Here is a 17,146-nt window from a genome sequence, read left to right as displayed (position 1 = left end):
ATCTATGGTATAAACAAATCCCTTGGAATGAGATGAGATGAGTAATTCCTACAGTGCTGTGTCCAAGAACTAAACCACGAAATGTACCAGAAGTATCCCAACTCCAGTTAAGTTTACCCTTATTGAATACCTGGGCGGCATGAAATCTTTGAACTTCCCAACCTCTAATTATTTCACCTCTTTGCAGTAATTAACAGAACAGGCCTTGAGAATACCAAATTTTCTAAGGAGACATAAATGAAATTCAACATGAGGTGGAGAACGATACACAGACAAACAGCATGTAAAATAAGTTTTATTGTTCTTTAAAAGGGTTCGGGGTTTGGTTTTAAATCAGGCTGCATACCTTTCATCAGTCTGACATCTCTCTCACCATGTCAAACTGGCTTCAGCTAGCAATACTTCATTAAATCCAAAAGAAAAAAAAACTTTTAATTTTGAGGAAGAAAATCCAGTTCTGAGAACAATTAACATTAGTATGTAATTTAAAACAAAATGAGGGATAATGTTTCTTGTCGCTTTATACACCCTTCTCATACAGAACCAGGAATGTAATTTTCCTATCTCAGGCAGGCACTGATACTGCTGGACACTGCACACACATATACACACACATACACACACACACACACTCCCCACAAACAAAAATCAGAGCATGTTAAAGGGAAAAAGTTTGTTACTGTATTGATCAAAACCCTTGAAGTCAATAGACAGTCTGAGTTTAGAGGGATGCTATTTTGATCTTGAACCTATGTAAAGGAATCTATTGTCAGGTTCTAAAACAAAGAATTTTGGAGAGTACCATCATTTTTCACTTTAAAATTCTAAAAAGTTTCAAAAGCATTATTTTGTTTTATTTTCTGGGATGGGAGAGGAGAGAATCTACAGATATTCATTTAGTTAAAAATCAAAACAACTCCGGCATAGGAAATAGGCAGTTCACATAGCCAGCCAACATCTGAGGTATCATCAGTGTGAGACAAGGTCCCAGTCCATTCCTACTGGCCTAGCTGATCCTAAAAAAAACGGGAAGTTTGTGGCTCTGCATAGCAAATTCCAGCAAGATAAGATGACCCTAAGCCTTTATTCAAATCCTTAGAAGCAGAGCATTACTAAGTAATATTTAGATGACGAGTGCAAGAGCCCTGGATGGTGAACTTCAACTTGCTTGGTCAATGCAGCCCGGTCACTACTGCCTTCTGCAAAGGAGAAGACAGCTTCTCTAGATCAGCACATTGAACCTGGCAAAGAATCCGTGAAAATGACAGTACACCATTTCATTAGCAACAATCTCTTCACTACTCATTGGGTTGCTTTCTGTCTCTCTTCTACCCTGTATGGCCTGTGGACACACACTCACTAGGCATTGCTGGTTTTAAACCAGCATTTTGTTTTTTAATCCCAAAAAGAACCTAGTAAGAAAATAACAAGGCAATCAGTGGTTAAACTGAACTGTACATATAGGGGGTGGTTTGGAAAGTACACATCCCAGGCATTTCTCAAGTCCAAAATATCCTATCTTTGCTGTTATTCCTTTTACTGTTCCTGAAAATTCATAGTACAAGTAAGTCCTAAATAAAAATTTTAAACTACCAGCATTCTCTGAGATCATTAACAGAAAATCAGAGTAATGCTACAAACCCACAATTCTAGAAAGTGTAGAAGGTGTGCTAACTCTCTGCCTGGACACATCTTTAGTGATGGCCTGGAGTGCTCCCCTTCAGAAAACAGAAGTTTCTGGGATACCCACTTAGCTTCATTGGTTGGAAAAGAGAAAAATTCGACTCTCAGCCAAGTTCTTTGAGAAGAAAGACTATTCTTAAAATGCTATTTCCCCACTAATTTACCAAAATAAAAACCAAAACAAAAGGCTCTTGGCTACTTTGCCTAATGTTGAATAGGGTTTTCAAGAAAAGAAACTAACATGAACACCCCATCATCAGGAAAGACTACAAACCACCTGGATCATATAATATATATGCCACTGCTTTTTTTTTTTTTTTTGGTGTTTTTTCTTTCTTTTTTTCTTTTTTTGTTTTTTTTTGTTTTGTTTTTTCTAAAAGTGCCCAGGTGGGCTTAAGGCTGCCAGACTGCACACACATCTACAGCAACAAGGGCTTCTCCTATTCCATCTATAACATGTATTAGGGGAAAAAAGAGGGATGGGGAAAGAAGAGAAGTGTGGGAAAATATACACCCACCACCACCAAACAAAAGAAAGAAAGAAAGAAAGAGAAATCCCACATTAGGGAGACCTATGTGCCAAGCATAATGGAAAAGTGTGCTCCCCAAACAGATGGTTCTGCACAGGCTAATGTTCTGCTGGTTTTCCTTAGAGACCTATTTTGAAAAGTTAAAAAAGACAGGAGATTTTGATATAATTCAATCCTGGCAGAAATTCAAACTCCAACAATTAGGAGCAAAATCATCCTTCACTGAATTAATCCCTTTTTTCTTTCTCTTTTTCTTTTCTTAAACATTTTATTCATGTTATAGAGGGATTTCTTTTTTGTTTGCTTTTTTCCAATCATTAAGAAAGTGGTTGAGGAGTATTGAATCCATCACTACTTTGGTGACACAGTTAAGATTCCAGATTCACATTTCCAGGTACCAAGAGTTCCCTCTAAATGTACAATCAAGTCAGCCTTTGTTTACACTTCTTTCTACTGAACACAGCAGTGCCCATTGGTGTCTCGGACGCGCAATCGCATCTTAGGTCGGTATTTCTCCAGGTAAAGCAGCTGTTTGGAATTGAATGCTCCCCTTCTTTTTCTGAAAATACAAGAATGACAAACTTGATCATGTAAAAAAAAAAGAGCTGTCTGACTCCCTGAAATGCATTATTTATGGCCTAAGGCCTTTCTAACTCCACACAGCTAAAAAAGGGCATATTTCCTATACCTTATCACTTCTTCAGAGGAAGGGCTGATGAGTGAGCAAGCAGTGTATGAAGCAGCAGACCCAGATGGCATTCCTTGAAATATGTCACCTTCCTAGAGCTGCTACCATACATTTTATGCCCTCTTATGACAGTCTTTCTTTCCTTTTTTTTTAAAGAAAAGGTTGAAAGAGAAAGGACAAGATAGTGACTGCTAAAGAATTATGGACAACAAAATAACATGGCCCATTAGTCCAGACCAATGCCAAGATTCTGTTTGGGCAATATCATCCTGATTTTGTGCCTGAACAGGTCACTAAGAGTCCTAAGTGATTAACTGCTTCTTTATAGATTCTCTTCCTTGCCTCTTGGTCCTAGGTACATTTGGAAGGTATTTTAGACATCCATTCAAAGTCACTAGATCACTTAAGACTACTACCTAGCTATTCATTTTAAAGATTCCTAGATATTCAAGTCATATACTGGACATATCCTACAGTGTCCAAATTTGCCACCTAAATTAGAAAATCTTTAAATCTGGGAACCAACAGTACTATTACAAGTCTCTCTACCACTTGTTCCTTTTGATTTCTTCAATCAAACAATCTTTTAAGCCAACAAATTATTCCATACTACAAAGGGTACTTTCCATAATTCCTTCTTCTTGTATGGTCTTGCTTTATGTGTTTCTGAACATAAAACTTTATACTCACTGTCTTATAAACTGAACTGCGTCTTCATACTTCATTCCACATTCAATCAAAGCAAGTGCAACCAGCACAGGTGCCCTACAGAGAGAAACCCATCTGTAAATATCCAAAAGTCTTTGGAATTAAAGGAATTTTTTTTTAAAAGATGTATTTATTTGAGAGAGTCTTGAGAGGGGTTGAGGGAGAAGAGGGAGAAACAAACTCTTCAATGAGCAGGGAGTCCGATGCGGGGCTCAATCCCGGGACTTGTGAACCATGACCTGAGCTGAAGGCAGATGCCTACCCGAATGAGCCACCCAGGCAAACTGAAAGACTTTTTTTATTTTTTATTTTTTTTTTTTATTTTTTTTATTTTTTTTTAAAGATTTTATTTATTTATTTGACAGAGAGAGAAATCACAAGTAGGCAGAGAGTTAGGCAGAGAGAGAGAGAGAAGCAGGCTCCCGCTGAGCAAAGAGCCCGATGCGGGGCTCGATCCCAGGACACTGAGATCATGACCTGAGCCGAAGGCAGCGGCTTAATCCACTGAGCCACCCAGGCGCCCCTGAAAGACTTTTTTTAAAATCCAGAATTACATACTACCAAAATAATGCAAAGCTGGAGCTTTCCTTTTTTCCCTTATACTAAATATCTGGTTTCCCTATACAGTAAAGGAGAGTTTCTATGGTGTCATCCACTTCTAGTAAAGCACTAAATTCTGTATCTTCATTAAGAGATCTTTACTCTTGGGGCGCCTGAATGGCTCAGAAGGTTAAGTGCTGGACTCTTGATTTTGGCTCATGTCACGATCTCAGCATCGTGAGATCAAGCCCTGTGGGGGGCTCCATACTGGGTTTGAAGCCTGCTTCAGATTCTCTCTCCCTAACCCTCTGCTCCTCCCTGCTCCCCTGCAGGCATGCACTCTTTCTAAACAAAATCTTTATTCTTTAAAACATCACGTTATTATCTCAATTTTTCACATTTTATGTCATCAAAAATTCTTCATTAGTCTTTAACCAACATCCAAAAAAAAAAAAAAAAAAAAGACCAAATGTGTCATCTATATTGAGTGTCTCAGAAATTCATTACAAACCCATTTTAGTATCTTTTCCTCATCAAATGCTAAAAAGGTGCTAGAGTTCTTCAACAAAATCCTTTCTGGAGCTAGTAAGATGTTAGAGAATTGGTCATTAAGAACAGATCTCTTTGGGGCGCCTGGGTGGCTCAGTGGGTTAGAGCCTCTGCCTTCGGCTCGGGTCGTGATCCCAGGGTCCTGGGATGGAGCCCCGCGTCGGGCTCTCTGCTCAGCCGGGAGCCTGCTTCCCTTCCTCTCTGCCTGCCTCTCTGTCTACTTGTGATCTCTGTCTGTCAAATAAATAACTAAATAAAAATTAAAAAAAAAAAAAAAAAAGAACAGATCTCTTTTTAAGTACGTGGGCTTAGTTTTTTAAACATCTAACAAGGGACACTGAGGCCTGAGCAGGTCTCAACCTATCTGTGGTTTGGGGATGGTATCTGCTTCATAAAGCAAAGTAGAGGGTTTGCCTTCTGGGAAGACAAAGCTGTCTTCTCCTCTGAAAAAGTCTCCAACATAGTTGGATCCGGCATCTTTCAGGAACAGGAAGGCAAGGATTGAAGCCTTATGAGTCTGGGTTTACAGCTGAGGTAGAGAGAGAAGACAGTGGTTATAACCATAAAGTCCAGGTAAAGTGTAGTTACCTCCAGGACTCATCACTGTTAACACCCAGTCTGAGTTTCAGGACAGTCACAAAAGCAGATTCCTTAACAATAAAATAATAGTAATACACACACAGATAAAAATCTAGCAAGGGAAATGATGTTTCAAAATGTCCACTACATGGTACCAACTCTGGGCTACCTGTAGGATAGCTACCAGTTATAAAACTGCCCAAGTCAAGTTAGAACACTACCTTCACCCTTCAGAGTAAGGACTGGAACTTCTGACCCTGAAGAAGAAACTGTACCACACTAAACTGCAAAAAAAGGAAAAGGGCAAACAAAGGGCTGAGCAGGACTAATAATCTGAGTCACCACCACCTTGAGGCAAGAGCAGCCTGCACTAATGTTCTGAGTCAAAGTGCACATGATAAATTGGCATTTAATCTGCTGTTGATGAGAATGTTGCAACACCATTCCATGCAATGCTCAAGGAAAAAGGTTTTAAAATCAAAGTTAATTTTCGTTCTCCGTACATCTCCTTTCAGAAGTTTAAAGTTCAGCCATCTGCTCTGCACCTATTAACTTCCCATTCATCTCAATCCAAAATTAACCACATATAGATTCTTCGGAATCTAAAATTATTTTCATTTTGTTGCCCATTTCAAAGACCCATTTTCAAAGCCTTTTAGAATGTGAAATAATGAGGAAAAAAACTCATACTGAATTAAGACCAATTTTTAGCTCAAATATAAGATAATTACATTAAATCAGTTTCAAAACAATCTCTGAGCCATCATCCACTAAGTCAGAAGCAGACAACCCACGAAACACAAAAAGCTGCCTTAAGAAACCATTAAACCAGGGGCGCCTGGGTGGCTCAGTGGGTTAAAGCCTCTGCCTTCAGCTCAGGTCATGATCCCAGGGCCCTGGGATTGAGCCCCGCATTGGGCTCTCTGCTCAGCAGGGAGCCTGCTTCCCCCCCAACTCTCTGCCTACCTCTCTCTACTTGTGATCTCTGTCAAATAAATAAAATCTTAAAAAAAAAAAAAAAGAAACCATTAAACCAGCTTCTGCTCTCATTTCCTTTTCCTTCAGGTAATTACGTATTTGGTGTAATAAATACAAAACTTCTACCAAAGTGAAATTTTTGATAATGAACTCTGAGACAAAGGTAAGAGCTTACCTTCCCAATCCTGCAACACAATGCACTGCAACACAGCAACCTGGCTCTTCACGAAATTTGGTTTTTAACAGGTTTAGCCAATCATCTACTATCTGATTAGGGGGTGGCGCTCCATCATCAAACGGCCAATCCTGGAAAGAAAAGATCTTTTATATTACACTGTTATTTTTTGCAGCATAGTATCTAATGCAGAACAGCTGCACAGAAACAGGGTGGATCGAACTGAACTAACTATACTTTATACACCTGGTTTTGTTTTTTTTGTTTTTTTGTTTTTTTTTTAAAGATTTTATTTATTTATTTGACAGAGAGAAATCACAAGTAGATGGAGAGGCAGGCAGAGAGAGAGGAAGGCAAGCAGGTTCCCTGCTGAGCAGAGAGCCCGATGCCGGACTCAATCCCAAGATCCTGAGATCATGACCTGAGCCGAAGGCAGCGGCTTAACCCACTGAGCCACCCAGGTGCCCCTGGTTTTGTTTTTTTTAAGGGGATGTGGGTGCAGGGGGTGGGGGAGAGAATCTTAAGCAGGCTCCATGCACAGCACAGAGCCCAATACAGGGCTCAATCTCATAACCCTGAGATCATGACCTGAGCCAAAATCAAGAGTTGGACCCAACCGAATGAGCCATCCAGTTGCCCCCACATACCTATTCCATTTTTTTTTTAAAGATTTTATTTATTTATTTGAGAGAGAGAGAGAGAGAGAGAGTATACAAGCAGGGGGAAGGGTAGAGGGAGAAGCAGACTCCCTGCTGAACAGGGAGCCCAACACAGGGCTTGATCCCAGGACCCTGAGATCATAACCTCAGCTGAAGGCAGACAATCGACTGAGCCACCCAGGTGCCCCAATACATACCTATTCTTAATAATACAATTCTGATCACTACTGAAGTTTTTTCTAAGATCAAAATTGTTGTGTGCCAAGTAACTTAACCTTCTAGATGACATGTCAGCACTGTAAGCATCTAATTTTATCTTATAGAAATCTCTTATCAGAGTGGTTAAAAAAAACTAGTGTTCTTCAAATATTTTTATTTGAATAAAGCAATAATTAGACATAATGGAGACTGTTATTAAGGCCTAGGCAAAGTATGAGAGAATACAACACCTGTCAATATAATTTAAAAGTCCACTCTGGCACAGAAGTATACCAAGTAGTATCTCATTGATCTCTACAAATATTTTGAGGATTATCCCCAAAGAGCTCTAAGCTCTGATGCCTTTTCTTTAGAGAAAGGCTCTTTCATAAGAAATCTCCAGTAGTTAGCATATCATAACAGAAATATACTACCATCTTTGTGCTTATATATTTTAAAAATGGGGTGGGGAGGCACCTGGGCAGCTCAGTCAGTTAAGCATCTGCTTTCGACTTGATCATGATCCCAGGGGCCTATGGATCTGGCTTCCTGTTTGGCGAAGAGTCTACTTCTCCCTCTCCCTCTGCCCCTCCCCATACTTATGCACACTCTCTAACAAATAAAATCTTTAAAAATAAATAAATAAATACCCAAGTACTAAATATTTTTGAAGCTCTGCCTAAATTATACATATCCCATTTAACAAGCACAGTGCCACAGGATAGGCTCCTGAGCAAATGGAGACCTTTTTTCCAAGTATCCCTTTTTCTTTTTACATTCATCAATTTGTTTATGTGTGTGTTTTTAAGTCACCTCTACCCCCAAGGTGGGGCTGAAACTCACGACTCCAAGATTAAGAGTTGCATGCTCCACTGACTGAGCCAGCCAGACACCCCTTGGGTTGTTTTTTAATTAAGACCAACCCCATGAGCATCTAGGCAGGGTTTATCTTCCTTTCTACCTAGAAAAAGGGCTCAAGAAACCAACATAAATCAGCTTTAAGGAAAGAAGGGAAGAGAATTCACATTTTGCATTCCCCTACTCCCATCCAGCTTCAAGAACAGATATGCAAAAACACTGGGAATTTTTTTTAAAACATAAGATTACTCTAATGAGGCTGGATAAGGATACTCTAAGATGCTAGAGAAAGAAAAAGAAAAAAAAAGTGACAAAGCACTAAATTGATTCTGCACTCATTACGGGCACCACTAGAACACTTCATGTAGCCCATTAGCCGTGACAACACATTATGTTTGATTTGTCAACTACATCCCATAATTAAAGGGCTGTCAGTGTTATCATTATAAATGTCACTAAGTTTAACTGTAAATAGCAGTAAAACCAGTAAGCAAGTGCCTTAGAATATGAGCTTATTTCCTCTAATACTACCTAAAATGCACCCAGTTAAGTAACAATAATGTGAAATATGCTTCACTTGTTCATATTAAGCAGTTTCTATCAAAAAATCATTAAAATAATTATTTAGAACTGTCTGAACTTCAAACTGACATAACTGAAATCGCCATTAGTCTTTCCCAATATGCCTCTGATTTGCAAGAACATTAGTTAAAAGATTTTAAAGGTCTAATTTGGGGGATATCCTCTTATAAAGTATTCCAGGGGCACCTGGTGGCTCAGTCAGTTGAGCATCTGACTTGGTTTCAGAATGGAGTCTGCCTGAGATTCTTTCTCTCCCTTTGTCCCTCCCCCCACTCACACTCTCTCTCTTTCTCTAAAATAAATAAATAAATAAAACCACAAAATATTCCAAACTTTCTTCACCTAGCAAAAGTAGATTAACAATCCACTTAAAATCTCTGGAAAAAGGGGGCACCTGGGTGGCTCAGTGGGTTAAAACCTGTCTTCTGCTCAAGTCATGATCCCGTGGTCCTAGGATCGAGCCCCACCTAGGGCTCTCTGCTCAGCAGGGAGCCTGCTTCCTCTCTCTCTGCCTGCCTCTCTGCCTACTTGTGATCTCTGTCTGTCAAATAAATAAATAAAATCTTAAAAAAAAAAAAAAATAAAAAACTCTGGAAAAAGGAAAGAAATTCCAAGCTTAATTCTAAATGTTAGATTTTTAATTTTATATGATCACAGCTATTTAAACCAAAGTGTCAATTTAAATGCACAGAATAAATCCCAGACTTGCCATTATCTTCAACATCCTAGTTCAAGTTCTTTAGTTCACTTCTACTTCAAAGAAGTGTTTACCAACATTACTGATTCAAACAAACTATAGTCAACCCACAGTTCATTTTCTCATCCATGCCATCTGTCAAAACAAACTGAGTTCTCATCTGCCCACTGGAGAACATACTCACAATATAGGAAAAAGAACTCATCGTCAACCTAGTTTCAGAAGTTAAAATTTTGTTTTTATATCTTTAAACACAAGATTACATTTTATACATGTTTATACATATCCCCAATGACTTCCAGCCAGGGCACCTTAAAGTCCTTTAGAAATGGGAATATAAGCAAATCATTACCATGGCATTCTATTAAAATACATTTTTTAAAAACATAATGCTTGGCTATTTAGTTTTTGTGTTTCACCAAATGGAGGTAAGGAAACTTTATGGATCAGATATAAGACAACTGCCTTACCAACAGGACATTTATTTTCTTTGCATGAACTGCCTTCCCAACTACTGACCAATGCATAAAGACTACAGACCTTTCCAAAAAAAAAAAAAAAAGAACATAACCTCCTACCACTATCTTCTTTATTACTTTCTTCCTAACCAACTACTTTAAAACTCTCTAATTCTCTTATTCTCTTCCTACAATACTGTCCTTCCACAATAAAATCAAAGAACCCTACTAAAACACCCTACTAAGACTACAAGGTCATTTCATTACATGCTCTTGAGCTTCAAACAACTATTTATAGGCAAGAAGGTACAAAATTTTACCTAATCTGAGGCTCCTGTTTCCAATAAAAGAAATAGTGTACTTAGAGACTAAGGAGGAATTTAAAATAATTCCAATCGCTTCATGTTCAAACTGAAAATAAAAGAAACCTAATCACAGAAAACCTTCTTAGAAACCTACCACAAAGTGTCAGAAGCAAGATGCCCTCTCCCATCTTAACCTCTTCTCCAGGCTTTTCTGTCCCCTATCGGTTTATCCACAAAACAGTAAGTAACGAATTAGTGCTTGCAAAGTCAGAAAGAATACAGCTGGTCCTCAAACAACACAGGTTTGAACTGTGTGGGTCCATTTACAGGCAGATTTTTTTCTAATAAACACACTATAGTACTATAAATGTATTTTCTCTTATTTTTTCTTAATAAAATTTTCTTCTCTCTAGCTAACTTTATCGTAAGAATATAGCACATAATACATGTAACATACAAAATACATGTTAATGTATTTTGCTATATAATGCTATTGGTCGGGCCCCTAACCTCACATTCAAGAGCAAACTGTATTTCCATGTGACTTAAAAATTTCTGATGGAAATTAGTTTCAGTTAGATTCAAACCAATAGCCTAGATACAAAAGCTAAATATTGCAATAATATCCTAGAGAAAACAAAATGCAAATTTTCATTTTCTTAAAATAAGTGTACACTCAATTTTGCTTTTCATTTGTTGAAAATACTCCACATACATAGACTTTAAGGGCACAAATGAACAAAGCTGCCAATTCAAAAACCTTTTAAAGACTGTTTTCAACACTGTATCTCCTATAAGCTTAAAAAGCATACTACTGGGGCGCCTGGGTGGCTCAGTGGGTTAAGCCGCTGCCTTCGGCTCAGGTCATGATCTCAGAGTCCTGGGATCGAGTCCCGCATCGGGCTCTCTGCTCAGCAGGGAGCCTGCTTCCCTCTCTCTCTCTCTGCCTGCCTCTCCGACTACTTGTGATTTCTGTCAAATGGATGAATAAAATCTTTAAAGAAAAAAAAAAAAAAGCATACTACTGAGGGCCTGGTTTTAAAAATAGTTAAGTTTAAAAGGTACTACTTGTTTGTAGTGAAAGATGAAAACACTACACACTCACTAGAACGTGGATTCCTTCTTTTTCAACTGGAGCCTTATCGTATGTAGCATCACAAACTCGAACCAAAGTTGTCACTCCATACTTCTTAAGTTCCTTTAAAGAAGACAAATACAAGGGATCATACTTTTAGAATCTGCAACCAAAGCTTTAAAAATAAACTGAAGCAATGAGAAATCATTTTTAGACAAAGATAAAAATCATTCTCATTGTGGCAAAATAGAATGAACACTCAGGCTCTTACTGGAAGCATCAACACAATCACCTTTATAAAGGGACAATTTGGTAACGTCACAAAAACTATAAAAGCACAATACACTTTGACCTAGAAATTCTACTTCTGAGAATTTATACTAACAAAGTAATTAAAGATTTACCCAAAGATTTTGGTACCAGTGTGTTCAACATGGGCTGTTTGGAATGGTAAAAAGATGGAAAGAACAAAACAGGGTAACATAATATGGCACATTCATACAGGATACTGTGAAAGCTATAAAAATAATACTAAAAAGGATGGGGGAAGATTTTTTAAAACATAGTGTGATCCTGGGGCGCCTGTCTCGGGTTGAGATACCGGGGTCCTGGGACGAAGCCCTGCATCAGGCTCTCTGCTCAATGGGGAGCCTGCTTCCCCTCTCTCTCTGCCTGCCTCTCTGCCTACTTGTGATCGTTCTGGCAAATAAATAAAATCTATATGTATTCCCTCTCTCACTGTCTCTCTCCCTGTGTCAAATAAATAAACAAAACCTTCAAAAAAATGTTTAATTTAAAAACAAAATCTTTTAAAAAATTAATAAAATGAAAAAAGAGGTAATTTTGAAATTAAGATTTTAAAGTGGTATCATATTACGAAGCCTACATATATACCATCATAGCCAGAAGCCTTGCTCCTTGGGACGCTTGGGGGCTCAGTGGGTTAAGCCTCCACCTTCAGCTCAGGTCAGGATCCCAGGGTCCTGAGATGGAGCCTGCATCACACTGGGCTCTCTGCTCAGCAGGGAGCCTGCTTCTCCCTCTGCCTCTGCCTGTCTCTCTGCCTACTTGTGATCTCTCTCCCTGTGTCAAATAAATAAATAAATAATCTTTTAAAAAAAAAAGCAGCAGCCTTGTTCCTTTAAAAGTTTTCCTACTGCATGCCTAATCCAGTGACCACCTATTTTCAGTGGGCCACTAACATCTTTTTATAGTTAAAGGACAGTGGCCTCTGCCACTTCTGGAGTCTATGGCCAAGGAATCCATAGGCTGAAAATAGTATCACATAATTCAACGAGGCTTAAAGGTGACTGAACAACCTAAGGGCACACAGGCCTGGAATCAACTTGTATACTGTGTACACAAAGTTAAGAAGCTCTGGGAATTAAGTATAAATGAGCAGGAACAATGCTATCCTATAAGAAGCGTCCATCTAGGGACGCCTGGATGGCTCAGTTGGTTACGTGGCTGCCTTCGGCTCAGGTCATGATCCCAGCGTCCTGGGATCGAGTCCCACATCGGGCTCCTTGCTCAGCAGGGAGCCTGCTTCTCCCTCTGCCTGCCACTCTGTCTCCCTGTGCTCACTCTCTCTGACAAATAAATAAATAAAATCTTTAAAAAAAAAAAAAAAAAAGAAAAGAAAAAGAAAAAAAGTGTCCATCTATCATTTTGTTATCTAAAGAGTAAAGTTATTTTAATTGCTAAAGGAATTTAATTCTCACAGAAAGGCCTTCTAAAACAGACACAGGAAAAGTTGTTAGTATTACATGGAGTCAGTAATTTTAAAACATTTCAAAGTACAGATAAAATCCTACTAAAATGAACTCCACAGTGGCCATTCATTGAAAGGTTGTAACAGAAATTTTTATAGTAAATATTTGTGTCTTCAAGCAAGTCAAAACCTCTTCTGAACTACTGTGCCATCTGTAACATGAGAGGGGTGGATTTAGGATCCCTAGGAGTTCATTCAGCTCTCTAAGACTATTCCATAAATATAGCAGAGAAAATGAAGGATCTGACATAAAAATGTTATCTAAAATACCTTTCCTCCTTGTAAGGTTCTAATCCTTGTATATGATGGTTACTATTGCTAAGTAGTTCTGGAGTACGTTTTCATCAAAAGAGGCTAGAATATTTGAGGCAGACATGGGTTTCTGAGTCAGACACAGTTCTACCGTAGGCTGTATACCTTGAGGTAAATTACTAAATTACCATATTGCTCTGAAACTCAGTTTCCTCATCTAGAGGATGAAGACAGTAACAGTACCTATACCTCATAGGGCTATTTTGAGTAGTAAATGATATAATGCACAAAACTGCTTATTGTAATGTTGGATACATACTAAGTGTTCAATAAATGTTAATTATTTTTATTATTAAAAATATGATGAACTGCTATGTAGAAAGGATATTGAAAAACTAGATAATTTCTAAAGTCTCCCCAAATTCCATAAATGTTCTTTTAAAAACCTGTTATAGCTAATTCAACCCAATTCGAACAAAGATTAGTAGGAGGATGATCCATATTCCAAACAAAGAAATAAACAGCCTTGGGTTAAGAGATGCCTTCAAAATGCTGTTCATTTATAACTGTACCGATCAATCAACCCAAAAAGTAGACCAAACTGCAGTCTTACCTCTGTGAATTTGTTGAGGGTAGCATTGGTAGGGTTGTGAGTTATCAGAAAACGCATGTTCTCATAGGAGATCTCCACAGGGGCTGGACGGTTCATTATGGCAAATAAAAAGTGTGAGCGTGCGTGTATGGGTGTGATGGGGGAAATGACCAAAAAAAAAAAAAAAATCAATAAATCTTGAAATGTTTCACAGCAGAAAACATTAAAAAAGACCACTAAAATGCCTACTATCGATCAGTGTTTGCTCTATTCAACTTGTTTATTCTTTAAGAAGCTTCTCTCTTCAAGGTAAGCAGAAGTATTTAGAATCCACTTGAATCCAAATTCAACTTGGGCCTCAATGTCTGCAGATGGATACCTTCGGACTCCAAAAAAATCCAACTACATACAAAACTTAAGTAGCCTTTACTACATTTAGGCACTAGTGAGACAAGTTAAAAGTGTAGGTTGCTTTCCACTTTTGTTTACTTGATGCTTAATTTTACTGGAGTCATTAAAAGAAATATGCTTGTAATTAAAAAAAAAAAAAAAAAAAGCCAACTATTTCTGAGGCCAGTCTTGGTGTCCAGAGTCTTCAAGGCAAGGTTAATTATGGCACATAGAACCCCCAAGCTCACTTGTCAGCGAAAACGCTGTGCTGAGCCTGGCAGAAGTCTGCCCTCACGCTCAGAATCGCCATAAATGTGCAACGTATATCCCAACGAAAAACCTAGAGGAGAAAAGCAGAAGTAAAATGAACTGGAGACTGACAGCACAGTAAACATATTCAAAGTCAAGAATACGTTCTCTATGAATCCAAAGACATCTGAAATGCCACCAATTCTTAATTACTGTCATCTACAAAGACAGTGTTAAAAATGTATACCAAGAATTTTAAAAGTCAGAAATTCAAAAGTATGTCTTTCTTTTTCAAAAGAGGGTTCAACAAAATTTCTGTATTCGTAAGAATATTTGTAACTCAAGTCATTTTTAAGTGACCTTATTTTCAAGTTCATTTATTTTATTTTTTTTAAGATTTTTATTTATTTACTTGACAGAGATCACAAGTAGGCAGAGAGGCAGGCAGAGAGAGAGGGGGAAGCAGGCTCCCCACCTAGCAGAGAGCCCGAAGTGGGGCTCAATCCCAGAACCCTGAGACCACGACCTGAGCTGAATTAACCCACTGAGCCACCCAGGCACCTCTTTCAAGCTCATTTAAAAGAGTTATTAGGGTTGCCTGGGTGGCTCAGTTGTTAAGTGTCTGCCTTAGGCTTGGGTCATGATCACAGTGTGCTGGGATCAAGCCTTGCACTGGGCTGCATGCTCAGCAGGAAGCCTGTTTCTCCCTCTCCCACTCCCCCCCACCCCGGCCGCTTGTGTTCCCTCTCTGTCTCCCTGTCAAATACATAAATAAAATCTTCTAAAAAAAGTTAAATTAAAAAAAAAGAGTTATTAAAAGATCCTTAAAGAAAGCTTCCCTCCATAGACTCTTCATAAAGCTCACAATGATTGCATTCTTCTGCTTTGATGGTTCAGTCCTTTACACAGACACTTTGCTTAAAATAACATACATCTATCTATAGGGGCACCTGGGTGGTTCTGTGGTTAACTGCCTCTGACTGAGGTCATGATCCCAGGTCCTGGGATTAAGCCCTATGTCGGGCTCCCTGCTCATCGGGGAGCCTGCTTCTCCCTCTCCCTCTGCTGCTCCCCCTGCTTATGCTCTCCCTCTATCAAGTAAATAAATAAAATCTTAAGAAAAAGAAAAGATACATCTGTAAATGGATAAAGGGTATTTACCAAAATTCCACTTTGAGGATTTAATTCTTTCTATCCAAAGGATATGCACTGGCCCCCCAATTATAACACCAGTCCATAAAGTGCTTTTGAAAAAATTTATTTTCCTTACAACTCTAAGTAGTTGTTACTACCTACAAGGAATGAAGAAAGAGAAGTGACTTTTCTAAGGTGAGTATCTTCTGTTAATCAAAGGTTTTTTATTCTAATGTACAGTAATGCCTACTGCCTCAACTAATGCATAAATCCCATCCTCTCATTTCTAGTCCAGTTTACCTTTTTTTTTTTTTTTTCCTGAAAGAGAGAGTCAAACAATCTCAAGAAAGCTTGAAGCCCAACACACAGCCTGATGTAGGGATCTATCTCACGACCCTGAGATCATGACCTGAGCAGAAATCTAGCATTGGACACTCAACTGACTGAGTCACCCAGGCACTCCTAGTCCAGTTTACCTTTTTACTATTTCTCACATCACATCACTATCTCAAGAGTACAAAAGCACCTAAAGGTCATCGATTCAACACAGCATTCTCCTCCCCATACCAAAAACAAGGTGAGAAGGAAAAGTGGCAGAATTTTTTATATTATTTTCGGCCTGCTGTACTGAAACACAGTAATCTTTATAGTTAGCTCAGTCAGAGAATCAACAAAATCATAAGTTGCTCTGAGGGCACCTGGCTAGCTCAGTCGGTACAGCAAGCAACTCTTGATCTTCTGGTCATGAGTTTGAGCCCCATGTTGGGTGTAGAGATTACATAAATAAGTAAATCTTCATAAATAAATAAACAGATAGCTCTGGAAATAGGGACAACGTCTAAGTTCTTTCCCTTGTGTCTTCTCTAACCCACCAATAAATGCTTATTTAGTAGTCTCTGAAAAGATGACTGTGACCAGATAGAAAAAGACATGAAAGGTAAGTACCACAGAACCATTTCAGGAGGAAACGAAAATACAATTAAGAATTTTAGGAAAAGGGGTGCCTGGGTAGCTCAGGAGGTTAAAGCCTCTGCCTTTGGCTCAGGTCATGATCTCAGGGTTCTGGGATCAAGCCCTGCATCATCCGGCTCTCTGCTCAGCAGGGAGCCTGCTCCCTCCCCCCACCCCCGCCTCTCTCTGCCTGCCTCTCTGCCTACTTGTGATCTCTGTCAAATAAATAAATAATCTTAAAAAAAAAAAAAAAAGGAAATTGTAAGAAAAAACCAAGGCCTACAAACTTTCAAGCCTATTCTATCCACAAGTCTTTTTATGATATTCTTATGACACTGTATTTTTAAAGTTACATACTTGTAACCATATTATCATGGACACAAGCACAAAACTCAAATGTTCCTAAAATACGAAAGATATGCAAGAAATTAGAAATTCAAAGCGGCATTCTAGGAACTTCAATACCTCAGCAGAAATTATACACTACAGTAAAATCATGAATCTTCTAATACTCAAACTAAGAAAAATAAAAATATATACCACCA

At 38.5% G+C, this 17,146-nt stretch overlaps 1 protein-coding gene across 2 annotated transcripts in view; it reads right to left on the bottom strand.

Annotated features, from left to right (window-relative positions):
- Positions 1 to 279: 279 nt before the first annotated feature.
- The window catches only part of PTP4A2 (protein tyrosine phosphatase 4A2), a 29,521-nt gene continuing 12,654 nt past the window's right edge, over positions 280 to 17,146 (bottom strand). For both annotated transcript variants that reach the window (XM_032361269.1, XM_032361270.1), the window contains 5 exons: positions 13,899 to 14,607; positions 11,293 to 11,385; positions 6,431 to 6,561; positions 3,592 to 3,666; positions 280 to 2,772 (listed from right to left, as the gene is read on the bottom strand). In XM_032361269.1, coding sequence (XP_032217160.1) covers positions 2,664 to 2,772; positions 3,592 to 3,666; positions 6,431 to 6,561; positions 11,293 to 11,385; positions 13,899 to 13,994 — 504 coding nt within the window. In that variant the 5' untranslated portion in view covers positions 13,995 to 14,607 and the 3' untranslated portion in view covers positions 280 to 2,663. The remainder of the gene's footprint in view (positions 2,773 to 3,591; positions 3,667 to 6,430; positions 6,562 to 11,292; positions 11,386 to 13,898; positions 14,608 to 17,146) is intronic.

The sequence above is a fragment of the Mustela erminea genome, chromosome 10, assembly GCF_009829155.1.
Source record: "Mustela erminea isolate mMusErm1 chromosome 10, mMusErm1.Pri, whole genome shotgun sequence".
Classification (NCBI taxonomy): Eukaryota; Metazoa; Chordata; class Mammalia; order Carnivora; family Mustelidae; genus Mustela; species Mustela erminea.
The sequence above is the reverse complement of the archived record's forward strand: the minus strand, read 5'-3'. Positions and strand labels throughout refer to the sequence as shown.